General features: G+C 44.4%; 2 protein-coding genes across 5 annotated transcripts in view; one reads left to right on the top strand and one right to left on the bottom strand.

Annotated features, from left to right (window-relative positions):
* LOC144587799 (uncharacterized) overlaps positions 1-20139 on the top strand; it is an 887030-nt gene that overhangs the window by 728650 nt on the left and 138241 nt on the right. The window lies entirely within an intron of this gene.
* The window catches only part of TRAPPC12 (trafficking protein particle complex subunit 12), a 64715-nt gene continuing 60949 nt past the window's right edge, over positions 16374-20139 (bottom strand). For all 4 annotated transcript variants that reach the window (XR_013542953.1, XM_073001040.2, XM_073001042.2 and 1 more), the window contains 3 exons: positions 18417-18517; positions 17323-17410; positions 16374-16728 (listed from right to left, as the gene is read on the bottom strand). Coding sequence is in view for 3 of the 4 variants with exons in the window: in XM_073001040.2 (XP_072857141.2) it covers positions 16486-16728; positions 17323-17410; positions 18417-18517 (432 nt within the window). In the remaining variant the exon portion in view is untranslated. The remainder of the gene's footprint in view (positions 16729-17322; positions 17411-18416; positions 18518-20139) is intronic.

The following is a 20139-nucleotide window of genomic DNA, read 5'->3' as shown; positions in this document are numbered from 1 at the left end:
GTGATTTAAATTGATCTATACCTAATGGAGTTTCCATGAAAAGTGAGAGGATTCCTTTCTAAGAAGCGCCCTAGTGAGTTCTGGACCAGATACAGTCGTTTGAGGACTGACTGTCAGTTTTTAGCAGAGAGTAAATCAGGGTCTTCTAATGACAGCAATCGCTGTAGTTTGCAGGTATTGCCTTAGAATATTAACCGTCTCTTACCTGCCACTCCCAAATTATGGATACATGATTCATTCTACGATTTATATTTTATGTCACTTTGTTTTTATTTATGTAAAACTGTATATTTTAAATTGTTTTTATCTTGTATGTTGTGAGCCACCCAGAGTAGACTATATCTAGATTGGCGGCATATACAGTGGTGCCTCGCATAGCGAGGTTAATCCGTTCCGGATTAACCTTCGCTATGCTGAAGCATCGTTGAACAGGGCAGGGAATTCCATTGGAACGCATTAAACATGGTTTAATGCATTCCAAATGGGCCGAATACTCACCGTTCAGCGATGCTTCTTAATGCCCGGCAGTCATTTTCGCGCCCTCCCCTCACTTAATGAGGGCGCGAAAACGCTGCGCGCAGCCATTTTGGGCCATTTCCGGGCTTCCGGCGGCCATTTTGGCTGCTGAACAGCTGATCGTCGGGCTTCGTTTTGCGAAGATCGGTAAGTGAAACACTTGCCCTATCTGAAAAACGTTGAGCGATCGCATTAGCGATCCCAAAAAAGGGATCGCTATGCGATTTCGTCGTTGTACGGTGCACTCGTTAAGCGAGGCACCACTGTAAATGCAATAAAATAAATAAATTCCGGTAGGTCACTGTTATTTTTAAGGGCAGAGGTAAATGAGAAAGGGTTTATATTCTTAGCCAGTGTCTGCAAACTACAGCACACACTGTTGTAATAAGAACTTGATTCTTATTACCTTGTGCCTTACCTAAAAGCACTGTAATGTTTCATAATTGTTGCAATTTAATTTTTGTTGCAATAATTAAGCAGTGCTCTTTCTTTTACTAAGCTATCAGTTTATTTACAAATATTTGCTTTCCTGAGGGGAATCTTCTGTTTAAAGCTCCACTTCTGTGATGGGTTTACTCAGGTTTCCAAGTTTTGCCAGAGCGTGGAAACCATTTTTTAAAAAAGTAAGTCATTAGATGCAGTTCTGGGAACTTTCAGATGTAGTTAGTTGCTATTACAGTTACCTTTTTCAAAAAGTGTGGCTAATATTTCGAAGCCTGAATGCAGAGCAGAAGGGCAGTGGCTGATCCTGCAGGATCCACCTTGTGTGACCGATCTTGTCACCAGTGCACAGATAGGCATGTCATGGGGAGTCTGCTAGAGCTGGGGATGACTCTTGTGCAATTTCCACTCCTTTAGGTAACAGGATATTAGTCTATGTTTTTCCATTACCATTTCTCCAAATGAGCTAAAATAGGTACTTTAAAAATTGTCTAAATGCCACAAGCTGCTTGTGTGTGATACAGAGCATTCCCTTTTTCCATCTGCCTCATTCCTCCACAGCAGAGTGTCAGGCATACAGTGCAATATTTGTTCTCCGCCATTTACTGAGGTGACATCCTCATATTTGTACAGGAAAATGGAAAGTTTCAGGGAAGTTACAATTGCAATATCATATACTTAGTTATAGGGAAAGGGAACTAATTCCCTACAAGTAACTAATTGTAAGTGTTCACTTCAGAGCTCTGCTGCTTACACAAAGTTGCATTAGGAAAAAAAAAACATTGGGTGAAATCTTGCTGAAACCAATGCCTTCTAATCTCCCTGGAATGAATCAGGTTGTGGTAGACTGGCTTTATGTGTTGACTAGCACACGGGAGTGAACAGAACAGGTATCCAGGAGAGAAAAATACAGTATCCCTGTTTCCTTGGGTGTGAAATGTACATTATGCAGTTACTTCCATCACTCCCAGAAGTCCTGCATATGACCCATAGTTCTGCATGAGGTCAGAGACAAGTTGAATACAAAGAATACTGATACCGGTATATATTGTAGATTATATATACTTGAAGTGCTAGTCCAAAATTTACATCATCATTGAAGTCAGCTGTGGTCCCTGAAAGCTAATTCTGTGATAAGTATGTTCATCTGTCTATGTGGTACTACAGGACTCCTAGTTGTTTTGATGGCAACAATTACAGTACTCTGGTTAGCCCTTTTGAAATGTTTGCAGTGAGAGATCTCATTAGTGGATGGGACAAGTAACGGCTTCACCAAGTGCAGTTTTGATTAGGCTACCAAGGGGGAAAATAAAATATTCAAACCTGCTTTCTCTTTCTTAGCGCCAATGTCATTCTAAAAAGAACAAGGAACAGCCCAGTCATGCATCAAGAACTGGTGCTACCTAGATGATTTCATTTTTGCGTTAAGTGAGGGGATTTCCACAAAACTGACACTTTCAGGTCACCTCCCTGATAGACAGAGGGAATGCTGTAGATGTAGTATATCTTGACTTCAGCAAAGCTTTTGACAAAGTTCCGCATGATATTCTGACTAGCAAGCTAACTAGGTGTGGGCTGGATAGATCAAGTGTCAAGGGGATACACAGTTGGCTACAGAATCTTACTCAGAGGGTGAAGATTAATGGGTCCTTCTCTAACTGGGAGGAGGTAACTAGTGGGGTACCCCAAGGCTCAGTCCTGGGCCCAGTGCTCTTCACTATTTTTATTATTGACTTGGATGAGGGAGTGCTTGTCAAATCTGCAGATGATACCATATTGGGTGGAATAGCTAATACTCTAGAAGACAGAAACAGAATTCAAAATAACCTTTATAGGATGGAGCACTGGGCCGAAAGCAACAGGATGAAATTCAACCGGGATAAGTGCAAAGTACTGCACCTGGGAAAAAAGAAACCAATTGCTCAGTTACAAGATGGGGAATACCTGGCTCAGCAAAACAATAAGCAAGAAGGATCTTGGAATTCTCATAGATCACAAGCTAAATATGGCCAACAGTGTGATGTGGCTACAAAAAAGGCAAATGCTATTTTAGGCTACATTAACAGAAGTATAGTTTCCAAATCCCGCGAGGTGCTAGTCCCCCTCTATTCAGCACTGGTTAGGCCTCACCTTGAGTATGGTGTCCAGTTCTGGACACCACACTTCACGAAGGATGCTAACAAACTGGAAGAAGTTCACAGGAGGGTGACAAGGATGATCAGGGGGCTGGAAACCAAGTCTTATGAGGGAAGGCTGAAAGAACTGGGCATGTTTAGCCTTGAGAAAAGAAGACTGAGGGGTGATATGATAGCACTTTTCAAATATTTGAAAGGCTGTCATACAGAAGAGGGGCAAGATCTGTTCTCGACCATCCCAGAGTTCAGGATAAGCAATAATGAGCTCAAGTTAAAGAAAGCCAGGTTTTGCTTTAATATCAGGAAAAGCTTCCTAACTGTTAGAGCAGTACGAAAGTGGAACCAGTTACCTCAGGAGTTGGTGAATGCTCCAACACTGGAGGCATTCAAGAAAAACTTAGATAATCACCTGGCAGATATGCTTTGATTGCATTCCTGCATTGAGCAGGAGGTTGGACTTGATGGCCTTATAGGCCCCTTCCAGCTTCACTTTTCTATGATTCTATGAAAATTTGTAAAAGGCAAAGAATTGGCTCTTAATCAGGCATGTGGCCAGGCAGGGACAGTTGTGTAACTGTTCTCCTTCCTGCAGCCTGCCTTTTGTAAACCCTGGCTTGTGTTGGGGCCCTGCCAAAAGAAGAGAAAAAGTTGTATGACTAATGTTAACGCGCATGGCAGATACTGGCAGGATTTGGCTAAAGTACCTTTTACAAAGGATTATACCTTGTCTAGTGTATTCCTTCTGGATTGCAGCCTACATTTTCCAGCTAGGTCCTCAACATCTCTCTCACACTCCTTCAAGTTCATCAGACAGGTCATTCCCCTGTCAAAAATTGTTGTTCATTTAGGAGTCAGGCTGTGGAGCCCAAATCAGTGTATACTTTCAGAGAAATAAAGGATTAAAGGAGGATATGCAAAAAAAAAAGTAGGCGATTGGTTCATTAATATCTTAATGGAGAAATTACCTGCTTATATATTTTCTGCATACCTACTTTTCAGGTAGGGACATCGCAATTTTGATCTTTGCAGATTTTTTAAATTTCTTTTTCTCACATCATGTGTTTCACTACAGATTTATTTCCAAGTACTCCTCTGTCTCAGGCACGTAGTTCAGGCCAGCAGTGTTGTAGGGCCAAAGCGCTGTGGCTAGTTTGTTGTGTAGTTGGCTCCCTGGAGAAAAGATTGCACCTTGGGGCTCATCAGCCAACCAGTTCAGGAAAGGTCAGGACATCTCTTGTGTATCAAGTACAGGACATTTCTAGCAGAGGCCTGCAGGCCATTATACCAACCGATAAATACATGGCCTTGGGCCTGGACTTGAGTGGAATGTTAACACCAAGCCCAGACTGTGCTGCTGCTTCTGAAATGATAACCAGGCCCGGGATGGCGACTTCAGTTGCACAACACACAGTCACGTCAGACTTCAGTCGCACCAGTGACTTGAGTTGGAATCAACTTGTATGTGTCCCCTCCCAAGTGACTCGGACTCAATTCGTGAATTGGAACTCACCAGCCCCTCCCTCTTTGGGGGACAAAAAAGCTTGTTTTTCAATAGGGACTCAGATTTGGGGCTTGGGACATGAGACTTGGTACCAAAAGACTTCTCATGAGAAGAGAAGACTCCGTGGAAAAGACCCTGATGTTGGGAAAGTGTGACGGCAAGAGGAGAAGGGGACGACAGAGGATGAGATGGTTGGACAGTGTCGTCGAAGCGACCAACATGAATTTGACCCAACTCCGGGAGGCCGTGGAAGACAGGAGGGCCTGGCGTGCTCTGGTCCATGGGGTCACAAAGAGTCGGACATGACTAAATGACTAAACAACAACACCAAAAGACTCGGGTAAAAGTACAGTAAAGGTAAAGGTTCCCCTTGACAATTTTTGTCCAGTCGTGTTCGACTCTAGGGGGCGGTGCTCATCCCCGTTTCCAAGCCATAGAGCCAGCGTCTGTCCGAAGACAATCTTCCATGGTCACATGGCCAGTGCGACTTAGACACGGAACACTGTTACCTTCCCACCGAGGTGGTCCCTATTTATCTACTTGCATTTGCATGCTTTCGAACTGCTAGGTTGGCGGGAAAAGACTTGGGACTTGGCACTAAAGATTTGGACTTGGGACTTAGACCCAAACACTTGCCAATAGCCCTGAACCAGGTCTTGCCTGCCTCAGTTCTCTTCAAAGCTATCAAGGTTTGAGGCAGCCCTGAAAGATCACCATGGCTTCAGTTGGACTGATGTGACTCCAACGATGTCTTGAAAGAGTCTTATTTGTTAGCCCTTACAGGTGAGAAGAGAGAGGTTAGGTCAGGCATCTTATACACACTGAGCTATAAAGATCAGTGGCCACACCCACCCGCATTTCTTCAGCATCCCGTGAAACTCCTGGTCACCTGCAAGTAAAAATGAAGGGGGGGGGAGACACCCCGCTGCAGCCAATTATTGCCTCACTTCCTCTGCCACCTGCTCTGTAAAGCAAAACAGTTTTGCAAATCCTTACCTGTCAGGAAACCCCGGTGCTTCTTCAGACCCCGTTTGAAAGCTGTCGCTCTAAGGAAGGAGCACGTGTGCTTTCTGCACTTAAGAAATGAATGCAGAGGTGCCCAAATACTGTATGGGAACAAGCATTGTTAGGTCTCCCGTGAAATAAACATCTGAAAAACACTGCTTACGCGTATATGCAATGTTTCTGCTGATTATTTTATATTCCGTTTTCCACTTCAGTGCAGAGAAAGCTGCCTCTGATGAATTTCTGCCTGTCACTGCAACTGGGAGTTACAGGAGCTTTGAAAGAGGGAACGCCCCCCCCCCCCCGACGGACACAGCAGGGGGCGAATGGCAGGAGTGGCGGGAGCGCTCCCCCCCCTCTTTCCCTTGCGGAGCGCCGCGCGCCCAAGCCTGCCCCCTCTTTTTGTCCTCTTCCCGCTTCTTTCACTGGGGGCGAGGGCGGGGGCGGAGGAATAATAATACGGGAGCATGATGAATAGCCCTTTAGCAAAACTAAGAGCACTTGAGGACCTTGGGAAATCTAGACTGCTGACTGGCTTGAAGAGGTAATGATTTGTACTCTTAATTAGGAAAGGGGAGAGGGCTGTTTACTTTTGTTCAACAGCCACTGTGTCTGCCTGCACTCAATCAAGAAGCAGCTTGAAACCCGTAGGACTTTTCCTTGGTCCTTTTAAATTTCAGAATTAAAAATTTAGCATTCATGAAAAGGCTGGTGCCTGCTAGGGCCCTGGCAGTGGGGAAGGTGCCAGTTGTCTCTCGATGCCATCTGCTCGGTTGCTGCTGTTCCAGCCCTTGGCACACCTAAGCAGAGACCAGCATAAATCCCCTCTTGGATATTATGCGGTGGCTTCTGTTGCTGCTGTAATTCAAAAGGTCTTTTCTCCCTCTCCTGGGATGTACAGTAGTTCTTTGCAGTGATGAGAGAACTCGGGCGGCGGTTCCACGGAGAGTTGCCATCCGCTACATCCCCCCCCCCCCACTGCCCCGGGACAGACACAGAAGGGGGTTGGCCGGTCAAGCTTCTCTGCACTAGGAAAGGGGTTTAAACCTTATATTTGCCTCTTCTAATAAAACCCACTGAGGACGTGTTTTGCAAAAACTGTTCCCTAACTAAAGGTTAGCCTATTCCTATCTCACAAAATCCAGACATTCAATCCATACCCCCCACTGGTGTAAACTGGGTAGAATTAGGAGCTACATGGCATATGCAAATACTTATCTAAATCCACTGATTCAATGGGTCTCGATCTGGGCAAACAGCTGGATTTAGGCCTCACTCCAGAAAGGAAAGACCTCGTGTTTATCATTTCACTTTACTGTTTCTTTGAATCTCATAAAATGTTGAATACCAAAATGTCATTCTGAGGTGGCCCATAGAAGAAATTATAAGAGAATAGCCAGACCTCTTTCTTTCAAGAATTAAGCCATTTACCAAATAGCAGAGGATGGGAAATGGTAGATAATCTATTAATTGGATTTTTGGTCATCTGTTGTCTAACTGCTAGATAGCTCAGTGGTTTCAGCATCTCGCTGTGGAGCCCGAGGTTAGGAGTTCAATTCCCCACAGGGGCTGGACTCCATGATCCCTTGGCTCCCCTCCAGCTCACTCTGCAGTCCTAAAATGATCGATTTTGCGGACATTCCCCCATTTCTACTGCTCTGGCCTAGCTGTGCTGGTTGTGAAATCCTGTCCCCCCCTTCATCTACCATCTTACAGGGAAAGAGTGTTTACTTGGTGGCCCGACAGTGGTCACAACGACAGTTTTCATGAGTGCTTGAAAAGGAGTACATTTCTCTTACCTGCTCCTTTTGACTTTATTTTTGTCTGAAAAATATTTTTATTAACCATATTAATCAAGAAATGTATTAATATCAGGAAGGTAGAACCTGCAGTTTGACCTCTCTTATAGAGTTGACACTTGTGAACCAGAACCTGTGGAGAAACTGTTGCAGCCATCTGGAAAGTGACCACAGAAATTGACCACTGCAACAGAGGTTAAAAAGAGGAACTTGACCAGAAGTTAACCTCAAACCACAAAATGTACTGTCTAAAATATGTTGGAATTTAAGTCCCAAATTATAATTGGTAATATGTAAGTGAAACAAAGCCTGTGATGGACACATGTCTGACTAGGGTATTAAAAATCTGTGATTTTGAGCAGATGGTGCCTTTGTCCAGATTGGACTTGAGGGGCACCGTGCCATTCCACAATCATGGTCTTAAATACATTTCTGCCTGTTTTGAGGAATAGCCATAGGTTTATTAAGAGTTGTTATTTTAAAGATCAATAATTTTTTTTGACAGTTTTGGGAATTCACAGCACTTGCTGAGAGAGTAGCTCAGTTTGGGTATTCCTCTCTGAACAGGCCTTTAGGCCCACTGGGGAAAGTTGCCATTTCTTAGGCTTCTTCATGAGGGAATTTCCACCAGCCTTCCTGTGATTGATTCCTGCCAAAGAACCACAGATTTTAAATGTCAACCATACATTTAAGTGATTCTCCATAGGCTTTGTGGAGTAAGTTGTTTGATTTTTGGGATAACCCTGCTATTGCTCTTTGAGGTTTTCTATAGGAATTTTTCATTTGGGCGGTCTTGTATTTTCTTGCTTTGCATTTTAGGGAGACTAATGCGCACGGGGCTCTAGAGAACCCCAGCTAGCATTTAGGTGAGCAAAGCCCACCTTTAACAACTACTGTTGATGAAGGTTGAAATCAGGTAGCATATAAAATATAAGGAAGTTGCTAGGCAACTGTTCTTGAATTTTGTGTGTGAAGTATGCAACTGCTGGGGGTGATGACCTTTTTCTAAGCCAGCCAGGCACCCCCAAGAGGTTGGTTGGCTGAGGGGGTGATAGCTTGGTTGGACATTAAGAGCCAGCTGGGTTTTTAAGATTTAGATTGCAGAGTCACCAGTTCCCTCATTTGCTGTCTTGCTACTTACAAAAGAATAAAAGGGAAAGTTTTATGATGGTTATTTCTGTCGATGTGGATTATGTGGTTTGCTGTGCTGTTCTTGGATGATTTATGTCTGTGGGTTAGGTTTGTTTGTGTGAGTGATAGGTTTTTTTTTTTAAAAGAAACCACAGGATCGAACCAGGAGGTTGGGAAAAAAAATCAGAGTTTTTCTCTCTCTTTTTTTGGTGGCTGCAGGATTGAACTAAGATATTTCTCAAGGGCTGCCGACTGAGCAGAAGGAATCCGGAGTTATTTTTTACTTCTTGGCATCCTCAGAAAAATAAACTTGAAACCTGACTGACTGAATGCCCTAGATTGCTGGCTCATTACCTTACTAATTGTTTTGTGGTCTGTGTGAAGCATTCTAAGTGTGAAAAATTGTGTGTTTGTTGGGACTAAATTGATCTGGATGGTGGGTCTGTTCTGCAGGCAACTTTCAAAGTGTTTGTGAATTTTGAAGGGATTCCTGCATATTTTTTTCAGCTGCCCCCTTTGTCATCAGAATTCTGAACCAGGGAAGAAACCAAGAGGGAGATAGTATATGGAATCACAGCACAAAATGCACTGTCTAAAATATGTTGCAGCTTAGATACTTCCCAAATTGTAACTGGTAATGTGCAAGTGAAATGATGTCTGTGATAGACACATGTTCTGACCCAGGTATGATTTTGGGCAGATGGTCCCTTTGCCCACACTGGATTTGAGGGGGGGGCACTGTGCCATTCCACGATCATGGTTTTAAATACATTTGCCTGTTTTGAGGAACAGCCAAGTCTGAGGTTTATTATGATTTATTATTTGAAAGATTCCTCCCCCCTGCCCCGAGATCTTGAGCTCTGGAATTTCTCTCTGTTCAGACACAAGCTGCCCATTCTAGCCTTGGGCAGAAACATCCCACAGACAAGGACTGCCAGCTAACTGGAAGAAGCTGCCCAGTTTCCTCCTCTGCCTTTTGCAGCCACATGGTGAACAGGAATGAGCCGGTAAAGGTTCCCATGGTACAGTGAAAGGCTTCCCAAGTCTCTGGGCATTGGCTGAAGTCTTCGTGAACAGCTGTGCTTCTCTAGGTGGGGGGAGAGAGAGAGATCTTCAGGCAAATGGCACCGGAAGAGGAGTGTTTGATTTTTGTGTATGAGGTCCTTTTAAAGCTTGAGTACCCATCTCTTTCTCCACCCATTCCCAAGGAGTGTGGCTCCCTACGAACTGATGGTAAGCCTTCTGTGCACACACCCAACAGCGGTGTAAGGCGTGATGATAGTTCCCATAGTGTGCATACAGTGGCTAAGAAAGCACAGAAGGTGGGCTTTAATGGGAATAGCAGCAGTCACTACAGCTGCTGGGAGCATTTTGCCACCTTAGTGGCTGCCAAAAAGGTGTATGGTTTTTTTGTTTGTTTTTTGTCTCCTCATGGTTGGTTAGCTTTGTTTACCCCAGATTCTTGGCCTATTTGACTGGATTTCACTTACATTCATTTCTACAATGAGCGAGCCCAGAATCAGCTCCAGCCCATGTTAGAGCAGCGACCCAGCCTTGTAACATCACATGCCCTACTCTGTAACATCACAGGACTCTGCTTCTTGGTCTCAGGTACTGGCTTTGAAATTTCAGGGGATGAGATGCTGCTGGCCTGGCAGCCTTAGAGATTAGCATTCCCACCAGTTAAATTCCTGTAGTTGAAGCAGCTGATAAAAGACAGAACCACAGAGGCTAGATGGAGAGTTGGCAACTACCCTCATCTAGGAGTTCTAATTCCCAAGTATAAACTAATTTTAATTAAGGCCAATTCAATGTTGTTCAGAACCCTGTTACATCAGTAATACATCAGAGTAGCTCCATCAATGTAACTTTCAGCACCAAATGGCGGCCAGTTGAGACAGGAGCGCTGGCTTTTCTGATTGTGCACCAAGTTACAGGACTGCTGTGTGATAAGAAAAACCTGCCTTGACATCTTAACAGGTGGCCGTTCAATGCTGATGGCATTCACATGCTCAGGCATCTCTGATGGGATCCTGGCTGTTATCATTTTGGATGTTGCATAATGGTAAAAAGAAAAAGAAGTGACTCTTATCTTATTGACTTCATGTTCTAAGATGATGATTGTGGATCCCAGGGCTTGTAATAAGGTGGAGCTCCTAACACAGAAGACAACATCCAAACATTATATCCTCTTTGTGACACTGTCACAAAGCTTGCCAGAACTCCCCCCCCATGTGGGGGTGGAAGAAGTGGGCCTGGAGCCCTGAGAGAGGAGGGGGTTGCACAAGGAATTGAACCAGAGCTTGGAAAAAGTACTTTTTTGGGGGCGGGGGGGGGAAACGCATCCTACAATTCCTTAGCTAGGATGGCCATTGGCCTGGAGGATTTTGGATGGTGTCGTCCCCTGAAAGCAAACCCTCCCCCCTTCCCCAGCCTCTGCCTGGGAGGATCACTCTCTTCTTTCCCGGTACACAGTGGCCGAAGTCTGTCTGGGAGGGGCGGTAAACGGGTCTGCCACCGGCGTGTGTCTGGGCCAGAGCTTTGGAAGGCAGCCTTCACCCTCTGACAAGGCTTGAACCACCAACTGAAAACAAGGCTTGAACCCCTTCCATCCTGGGCCTTTTTTAGCCGTTTCGATTTCGAGTGGGCCCAAATCCTTCCCTGCAGTCCTCCCTGCCCCGGGCCTTTTCCTTCCCGCCTCTCGCCTGGCGTTAAAACGAGGCTCCGCATTGGGCGGGTTGCAGCCGCCGCCGGTGGTCGTTTGTGGAGCGGGAAGGCTTTGCAAGCGACCGCCCGCCAGAGCAAGGGGTTGGGCCCGCCTGTCCAGGCAGCAATTTCTTCTCTCGCCCCCCTGCCCGCCGCGACGGTGGTGGGGCCACTTCGGCCTCCTCTTCCTCCTTATCTGGAGACGAGAAGCTCTCGAGCTCGTAATCCCGCCCCCCTCCCCTCCCCACCCCCGGTGGGACTTGGAAAAGCTGACGAGGAGACGCGGCTTCGGACCAGCCTTGCCCCGCGGAGCAGCCCCCGCTTGGCGCCCTCCCTTGTCGAGCGGCTGGCCCCGGGGCTTCGCGCAGGACCGGCTGTGGAAGCCGGCCAACCCAGGAGGACAGCCCCCCCCTCTCCCTTTTTCTCCCGCCCCCCCTCCTCCCCACCCCCACGTGAGTGGCAGCCCTCTTCTTTTAGCAGATCCCTGATTTTAATTTTGCTTTTCGAGCAGCAGGCTTTTCATGTGCAAGGAGAGGTGGTTTCCCTCATTTACCTATCAAGCAGGTCATGCCTTCGCTTATTTATTTTCTCCCCCCCCATTGCAGTAACCTTTGAAATTATCCGGTGCTCTCATTGGAACAGCACGTGAGGCGCATCGCAATCAGGAGAGCACACCTGCTGGCAGCACTTGGTGCCTCAGAGATCCCTTCAGTCGGACCAATAAATCCGCACAGAACCACTGGCATCATCGCCGGGCGTCGTAGGTGGGAATGCGGATGGGGCAGGGAGGGGAAACCTCTCGCCACCTACAAGTAATGTAGATTGTGCAAAAACAAAGGGCATAATAAACACGACGGAAGGCAAACGGAAGCCTGGTCAGATGCAACCTTGAGGGCAGGTTTTTTCATTCTCCTGCAGAGGAAGAAACTTCTGCTGCCATTCCCCTTTCTCCTTGTTTACAAAGGATGAACCTCTTGAACCCTGAACCCTTGTACTGCCTCCCCTGTTCCATTCCTTAGCCAGCACCAGGTCATCATCCCAACTCTCAAACCCATCAATGTCATCCTTCTGCCCTCATGTCCAGGTACAGTCTCGCCTTTTACTTTTGTTCTCTTAAGATGACTTGTCAGCCTCAGTGACCCCAAAGTCTTTTGTTCTCCTGAACCCCACACCCTCCTCTCCCTTGCTGTTCTTCTCACACTCTCTCACACACTCTCTCTCTCACACACACAAATAGTTCAATGGCGCTGGGCCCTGGCCTGCCTTCAAATCTCTTTTCAAAGCCCAACTTTTCCATGAAAACATTGACAAATCCACAACCCTGAATTCTCTACCAGAGAACGGGCATGTCATTTGAGGAAGGAGGGTGACCGTTTGGGGTTTTTATTTCCAGACAAAGAAAACTGGTTTCAAGGCGAGTCTGTTCATCCTGGATCAACAAGTTTGAGAAACTCTGTATGTATTAATGCAGAGCTTACATTAACTCTGGCAGATATTTAGGTGATGTCATGTATCGCTATCCACAGGTAGGGGCATTAGAGAATGTTCTTCCAGTCACAGTATGGGCCAGCGATTGCTCTTTGATATAGAATGGGAGCATCCAGGCTAGAAACCCCACTCCTCTCTCCGCGGTGACCCTGGGACAGCTGAAATCTTCCAACTTAACCTACTCTACAAGGTTACCGAGATGGCAAAAGCAGGAGGAGGAAGGACCATGTCCATTATTAAACCTGATATGCAAGGATGATACTGTGTAGAAGGAAAGCTAAGGGAGATGTAGTTTGAAGGTAGTGGCTCACCAATAAACCTCATCGATCAAACATTAACTAGAAATCAAATAGACAGGCTAAACTATAGGAAAGAAGAACCTGCTAGTTTTTTGAAAGTATAAATTCAACAAGCATGTAGTGTTGCATCAGATAAACCTCTGATTCACAGCAGAGGTAAAAACATACATATATTGTACAGGAAAACTGCACATCTTGCCTTTTAAAATTAATTTGTTTGTCCAGGATGTTGTGAGCGACACTGAATGACAACCCATGGAGTTTAGTTAAATGCTGCTGAAGCCAGAAGTATTCTTGTCGTGGAAGGTTGCAGGATCTTCAGAAGCCATAATTAAACAGCAGTACAGAATATCCTGATGTGCTGCTGGCATACCACAGAGGCTGAAACAGATGAAAATGGGTGGCAGCCAGGAGCAAAGTGCACGTCCTGTCACTCACAAATGCATCAGTCTCAGGATGCTGCCCAACATTTTGTAGAGTAAGCACATCTACATACTGGTGGCTTGGGTTGGTATGACTTTGTTGTGCTATTCTTACAAAGAAGCATTTCATGACAAGGGCGTTACAGGTGGCGTGGTGGATACGGAATACTTAACACTGGCAGGGGGTGCCCTGAAAAAAACCCCAAGGAAGCAGAACCAGCTGCAGTTCCTTCTCCCTGTCGACGTTTACACTGCCATCTTGTGTGGCCCAGGGATCCTTGTGTTATTTTGGAGGAGTGTTATATTGTGGAGTCATGCTAGAGCGACACCCATATAAACCTCAAGTGGTGGTGGTGTGAAGACTTTTTGGTCTGCAACCCTCCGAATGCCATTGCTGGGGATTCTAAAGTCATATTCTGAAAAGGGAATTTTTCTGCCCTATCCATGAAGAGGTGGTGCCCAGCCTGACAAAGTGGAATTCCCTTCATAAAAGCTTGCAATTTTTAATTTTTTTAAAAAAAGTGGTCCACAAAAGATATCACCCTACTCTTACACTTGCATAATCTTAAGGACCACACAGCCTTTTCCTAATTCTTTTCCCAGGTTGCATTCCTAAAATAAAAGCCAAACATTGTATGAGATTACCAATTTGAGTGTGTGGGTGATACAGTAACACCAATCTCCTCGGAGCTGCTGCTCTGCTCTTTTTAAATGCTGGCCACAGTTTGTCTTCAGAAACCAGATTACTGCCACAGGTACACTAAATGTACCAATGCTCCTGCAACCTTCTGGATCAGAGTTTGGAAGCTGCTCTCTGCTTGGTGGATTTCATTCCCTTGTTTTTGCCATGCCTGCAGAAACTTCCTTTAAAAAAACAACACCAACTGCTATATGAGCACATAAAAGCATAAAACGGGAAGACATGTTGCACTAGTCTTTATATAGACTTCGCTGGTCTCACATTTCTCAATGCCCAGCTAGAAATTTTAAAATGTTGTGATTGATTGACAGAAGCCCTACATCTCATCTTAACTTGAGAACAAGACAGAATGAGAGTGCATAAAATTACAGTAGGCTTTCAAGTTCTAACAGAAGGTCCTCTAAGCAAGGAAACAGCTTGAAGAAAAAAGGGCTTCTGCCTTATGGATAGAAATCCAGGCAATAAAGCATTATAGCCAAAGACCAGCTTCATAACTGTGAGTCTGATATATACAAATAAATAAAATTTTGCGACTGCTTAAAACAAGTATTCCCAATACTTGAGAATTTAATACTAATTTTACAAAGACATATGAACTATTGGTGCAGCAATAATTAAATAAAAAAGTTGGAGACATCTAAATACCAAAACAGAAGGGCTAGGACTGTACAGACAGTTTTGCCAATGAAAAGTCATAAAAAATGTTTCGGTACAAACGTTTTATCATAAAATATTACTAGTAAATGACAAAAAACAAGGAGCCATTAATTTTCACAGGAAAAAAAATACCTGTTGGGATTGTTAGTACCAAACTGAGGAACGGCTGAGGCTGTCCACCCTTGAGTTCACCAGAGCAACAGTAAAACGTTACTTCTAAAGAAACAGCCAGAAAGTGTGGCCAGAAAGGAACGACAGCCCACCTATGGCGAAATGCCTCCAAATGGAAACCATTCTGGAGGGAAATGGGAGGTCATATCTCAGAAATAACTAATCAAAATAATGAGTGATGTGGGAATTTCTATATGTTACCCACTTTTAGGGGCCCTAATGCAACCGATATCCTTTCTGGCTGCACCACACGTAGGGAGAGACAGCAGCACGATGGAGGTCATTAGAGGGACCGACAATAGAGAACTGGTCTAAAATAATGTGGCTGAGAGTGCTGGCCGAAAAACTAACACACGTTCTTAGGGTGTCAAGTACAGCCAAGTCTTTGCAATATGGAACCCTTTCATCAAATATACTTCAGAATCTGCAGAAGATTTCAAAACCAAAAAGGACATTGTCCTTAAGCTTTGGCACGATGTGTTATAAACTCAAGAACTGCACAAGTTCTCCACAGACAACAAGCTCTATTCCAGGTATATGCAGTACACACAGAACTGTTTGTACTGCTTTTACGCAATCGTTGGAATTTAATCCTGAAAGGCAAATAAGAACAAACAAAAAAAGAACGGGTACGGGGAAACAAAGTATAAACCAATGTATTTGTTCCACAGGTTGCTTTGTTCTGACTACGGCTGAGAATGCAAACCAGCCCTTCTATTCTGAAGTGCCTGCTTCTTCTTCTTCTTCTTCTTCTTCTTCTTCTTCTTCTTCTTCTTCTTCTTCTTCTTCTTCTGTATTGGTGGGTGTCACACAAGCAGATGATGCACAGTAGAGCTCTTGGGAGCCCAGGAGGAGTTCAAGAGGCTTGTGTGGAGACATATTCCCTTGGCCTGAAGGAGGGGCCACGGGGAAGGCAGCAGGGGCAGTCTCATGCACACACCTCAGACAGGTACTGCTGGAGCCCACATGAAGGAACCCGGCAGATCTGCTCAGAACCAGCTGCTGAGATTTTATGGAACATCCCTGGCGGGTGCATTGCCTTCGGAAGAAGCAGGAAAAGGAGCTTATGATATTTCCCATTTCACTGCAGCATTCTTTCCTCTGCCGCCCACTATCCGCCAATTATACAGATGCAATGAGTTTAGCTGGTGTCATTTTATCACTAAGTCCCGAATGTGTTTTGAACAAAAGCCATCAAGACAAGTTAGCTCAAATACACTGCTATTTGTAAGGAGAAAAAACCCATCTGAATAATTGCGATTGTCTGTATATACCATAAGCTGGCAATAACTGTAGGGATGAAGTTGGCTATAGATCAAGACAAAATCCCCAGGGTGATAGCCAGGATTTGTCGAAACCGACCAGCGTATAAACTCTTATACTGCAGTGATTTTACCATATGTTCATAATTAAAAAGCTTTTTATTGCACTTGCTAGAGGAACATTTACAGATGAGCTGGAGTATATACAACTTCTGAAATGAGATATTTTTCCACCATAGGAGAGGACGGGCTTTAGCCTAACTTGAGACACTGCGTGTTGAAGCTGTCGCCCTCTTTGACAGCCACCGCCTCAAGCAGTGCCTGCTTCTTTTGCATGCTGCGCGAGGACTCGAGTTCATACATAGTTGTCAAATTGAAAAGCACGCTCTCGTGGAGGTAGTGTTTAGGGTCCTGCTGAACCATTCCTTCCAACTGCCGGAGGGAATCCTTCAGTTTCCCCAGATAAAGCAGACAAACAGCAGCATTGTTGTTAGCCTAGAGAAAAGTTTACATCGAGTTTATTCAGAAAGACACAATTTCAAGATAAAATGGAATCACACTGTAATGATACTTCACCCTCAACGCCTTGGCGTTAAGGAGAGATCTGGATGTGCTCTCTCTCTCTCTCTCCTTCAGAGCAAGCTAGAAATCTGGCCATTTACAAATCAGGGAAAAGATGGAGGGCAAGAACTTTATTATGCAAAGCCAGGGCTGAAGAACACGTGGCCCTCCACAGGTCATTGGGCTATGATGCTCATCATCAGCCCTAGGCAATAAACCACATGGTGAGGTGTGATGAGAATGGCAGTCTGACAATACCAGAGGGCCAGACATTTTCCATCTCTGACCAAAGCCACACTACTGTGCATCCCTCATTCCCTTCAGGGCATGGTCAAGAGACTGGAACTACACTGAGGTACTGAGATGTGCCATCCACATGTCAGAGTCTTCCCAGCTGTATTTTTATTTACTCAACCCTGTGAGATGAGGCTACCTCTTGTTGCAACCGTAATTACAGTCTGGGCACCAAGATCTTAGCAGATAGCACATTTTGGCAGCCTAGTATCCGCAGTTCTAACCATTTCTTACCACAGCATTTGAGGGGTGGATCTTCAAAATCTCTGTGAAGAATCTGTGCGCCTCCGAAAAGTTATTCTGACCAAGATGGAGAAATGCTCTGGAATAGGGAAAAAAAGCATACTTTTAATGACTACTTGAGAAAAAGCTAAGTAATAAATGTATCACAAAAGGGAACTGGCACCCTTTGTTTATTCAAATATGCAAGTATCTGTTGATCGTCTCAAAGCATTTTGAATCAACACACAGCTATTGTTCTACAGAACATAGATTGCAGACTGAACAATACACAGTAAAGTTATGTTCCGAGGATAAAAGTGGTTACTGACCTGCTCACACTTTATGCTAAGGTAAATGTAGCTTTGCCACAGGTTCCATACCCAATAGGGAGCTGGAACTGATTCTAGCCTCTTTTCTAGAATACTTGAATGCAGTTATAAATTCACTTGCTTCACTCACAATTGTATGTATCAATGCAAAACAGGTGTATACATTTTTCAAAAAGAATTTATATGTAACTGGGCCTTTCTGAAGGGGCTTCTTCAGCCTGATCTTAAACATATTATGGTTGGATTTAGACTTAGCCCTTCATTTCCGGAAGAGACTGGAATCCAGTGAAGAACCGCTGCTGGAAGAATAGAAGAGGTTGGCGACCTTCACTGGCTTGCCCTCCCTTCAATCCAAAGCACTGTCACTCCCCACCCCTTCCTTCTCTGACCAACCGGCATTCTCCCGAGTGCAGCCATTTTAGCTGTGAGGACCACTGAGTATGACTTGGATCAGAGCATGAGCCTGCAAAACTGGCACATGAGGTACATTTTCACCAGAAAATGACTTGAAGACACAAGTCTGTAACAGACAAGAAACATTTCTAAAGTAAGCCTTTTAACAGAGGAAAGACAACTCCTTCATTCCAGAAGAGCATGGCTACACCTTGTCAGACAGATCTCATGGGCTGGTGGATGCCAATCAGTCTTTCTTCTGACAGCTGTAGCTACATGAAAGAGAAGTGAAGAGAAAGGGATGCCCTCTAGGGGCCCCCTCATGTTCACCATGCATTTTTGGCACAATCATCTTCAAGATTAATTTAACTTTACATTCCGCACCTGTTCATTAAAACCATTATTTGATTCTGCAGTCCCTCCGATTTCTGAGCCACTCTCTCAACGTCTTGAAAATACTTTTCAGCCATTTTAATGTCTCCAATCTGGATAGTACAAAGATTGGAAGGAACAATTACTGCATTTAATAAAGACTGCAAGAGAACTATCAAAAGGCAGACTTTCACAGAAAAATATTTGTTGATAGTGGAGGAAGAGAAGACAAAACAACACATATGGGATATTCTATTAGCATTAAGGGGGAAGAACAGTAAGAAACATAGCTGGCTAAATTAGTGGTTTGGGCCAAAAGCCCACTTATTAAAAACAACAGCAACAACAATATAGCCCTCACGATTGTGTCAGAAGGGAATAACACCACAAAGATAATACTACCTTCAGATTCTAAACCAAAAAACCTAACTTGGCTTATCTTATGCCAATCGTTCCCCACCTCAGGTCCCCCAAATGTTCTTGGACTAAAATTCCCAGAAGCCTTCACCGCTAGCTACACTGGCCAGAATTTCTGGGAGTTGTAGCTCAAGAATATCTGGGGACCCAAGATTGGGAACCAATGACCTACGCGGATGGTTCCTTGCCAATTATATCAGCTAGTTATTTTAATGAATATTTTATTTTTTTCCAGAAACTTAATGTGGAATTAGAACCTGGATTTTTATTAAAGGACTAAAAGTGGAAACTAAGGATTCTAAAGGCACCCCGATATGAAATGCAAGGATCCATTCAGACATACTGACTTACACAAGTAGTACAATCCCATCCCTTAGTAACAGCTGTGCTCCCTTGTTAGTACTTTTGAAATAAGAGACACACCTCACTCCAAATCTATTGAATAGGCAACATTTCATAATAATACATATCCGCTGGAATCTTTATAAACAACCAATCCTTTCCTCATCTTCAAGTACGAGTAATATTTGACAAAATCCTGACCCTTAGTTATGCAAATGGTGTAACTTTTAGAGGTGGACTGCTGTACACTAAGAAATCTCCATAGCAATTATCTGCTGTGCGCTGTGTTGCACAACCTGTCATGCAACAGATAAGGCCTATGGAAATGTCTTGACTTATGACAATTTGCTGCTAAGTTATGCCTTTTGCATAACAGCATAACAGAATTTTAGCCATTGCTCTGAAAGTAACTCTAGGATGGTTTGAAGAGCTGCATGGCCAGCCACTTCTGCTAGAAACAGGAAGAATTAGCTGCTGCTCGGTCTGCGACTCCAAAAAAGGCTGCACACTGGGCTCCAAAAGGAAAAGCGCAGAGTCCCAGTGACTTCCCCAATCAAACCGCCCACACATCTCCAAAATCAGGTTATGACTGGAGAATAGTCTATATAGTAGGTGATGGACAAAATGCAGCCCATGGGATGCATGTAGCCCCCGGGTACATTTTTGTGGTTGTTCCATTTACCAACAGATTCAGGTAGCTGGCTCAAGTTTGACTCAGCCTTCCATCCTTCTGAGGTTGGTAAAATGAGTACCCAGTTCACTGGGTAGCAAAGTGTTTCTTGCATAATTACATTGTAAATTGCCCAAATCAAAACAACAACAAACTCCGGCTCCACAGCCATGTGATAATCTCTCTGACCTATCCAGCCAGCATACCTTTCCAGATATTTAAGGCTTTACATTCTGGGAATATTAAATAAAAAAGAAATATGTAAATTAGTCTCTTTGGTCATGTCTCTCTTCTGAACTTCTCCCT

This window comes from Pogona vitticeps, chromosome 1 (assembly GCF_051106095.1).
Source record: "Pogona vitticeps strain Pit_001003342236 chromosome 1, PviZW2.1, whole genome shotgun sequence".
NCBI classification, from domain to species: Eukaryota; Metazoa; Chordata; class Lepidosauria; order Squamata; family Agamidae; genus Pogona; species Pogona vitticeps.
Note: the sequence above shows the minus strand (reverse complement) of the source record. Positions and strands in the feature narration are given on the sequence as shown.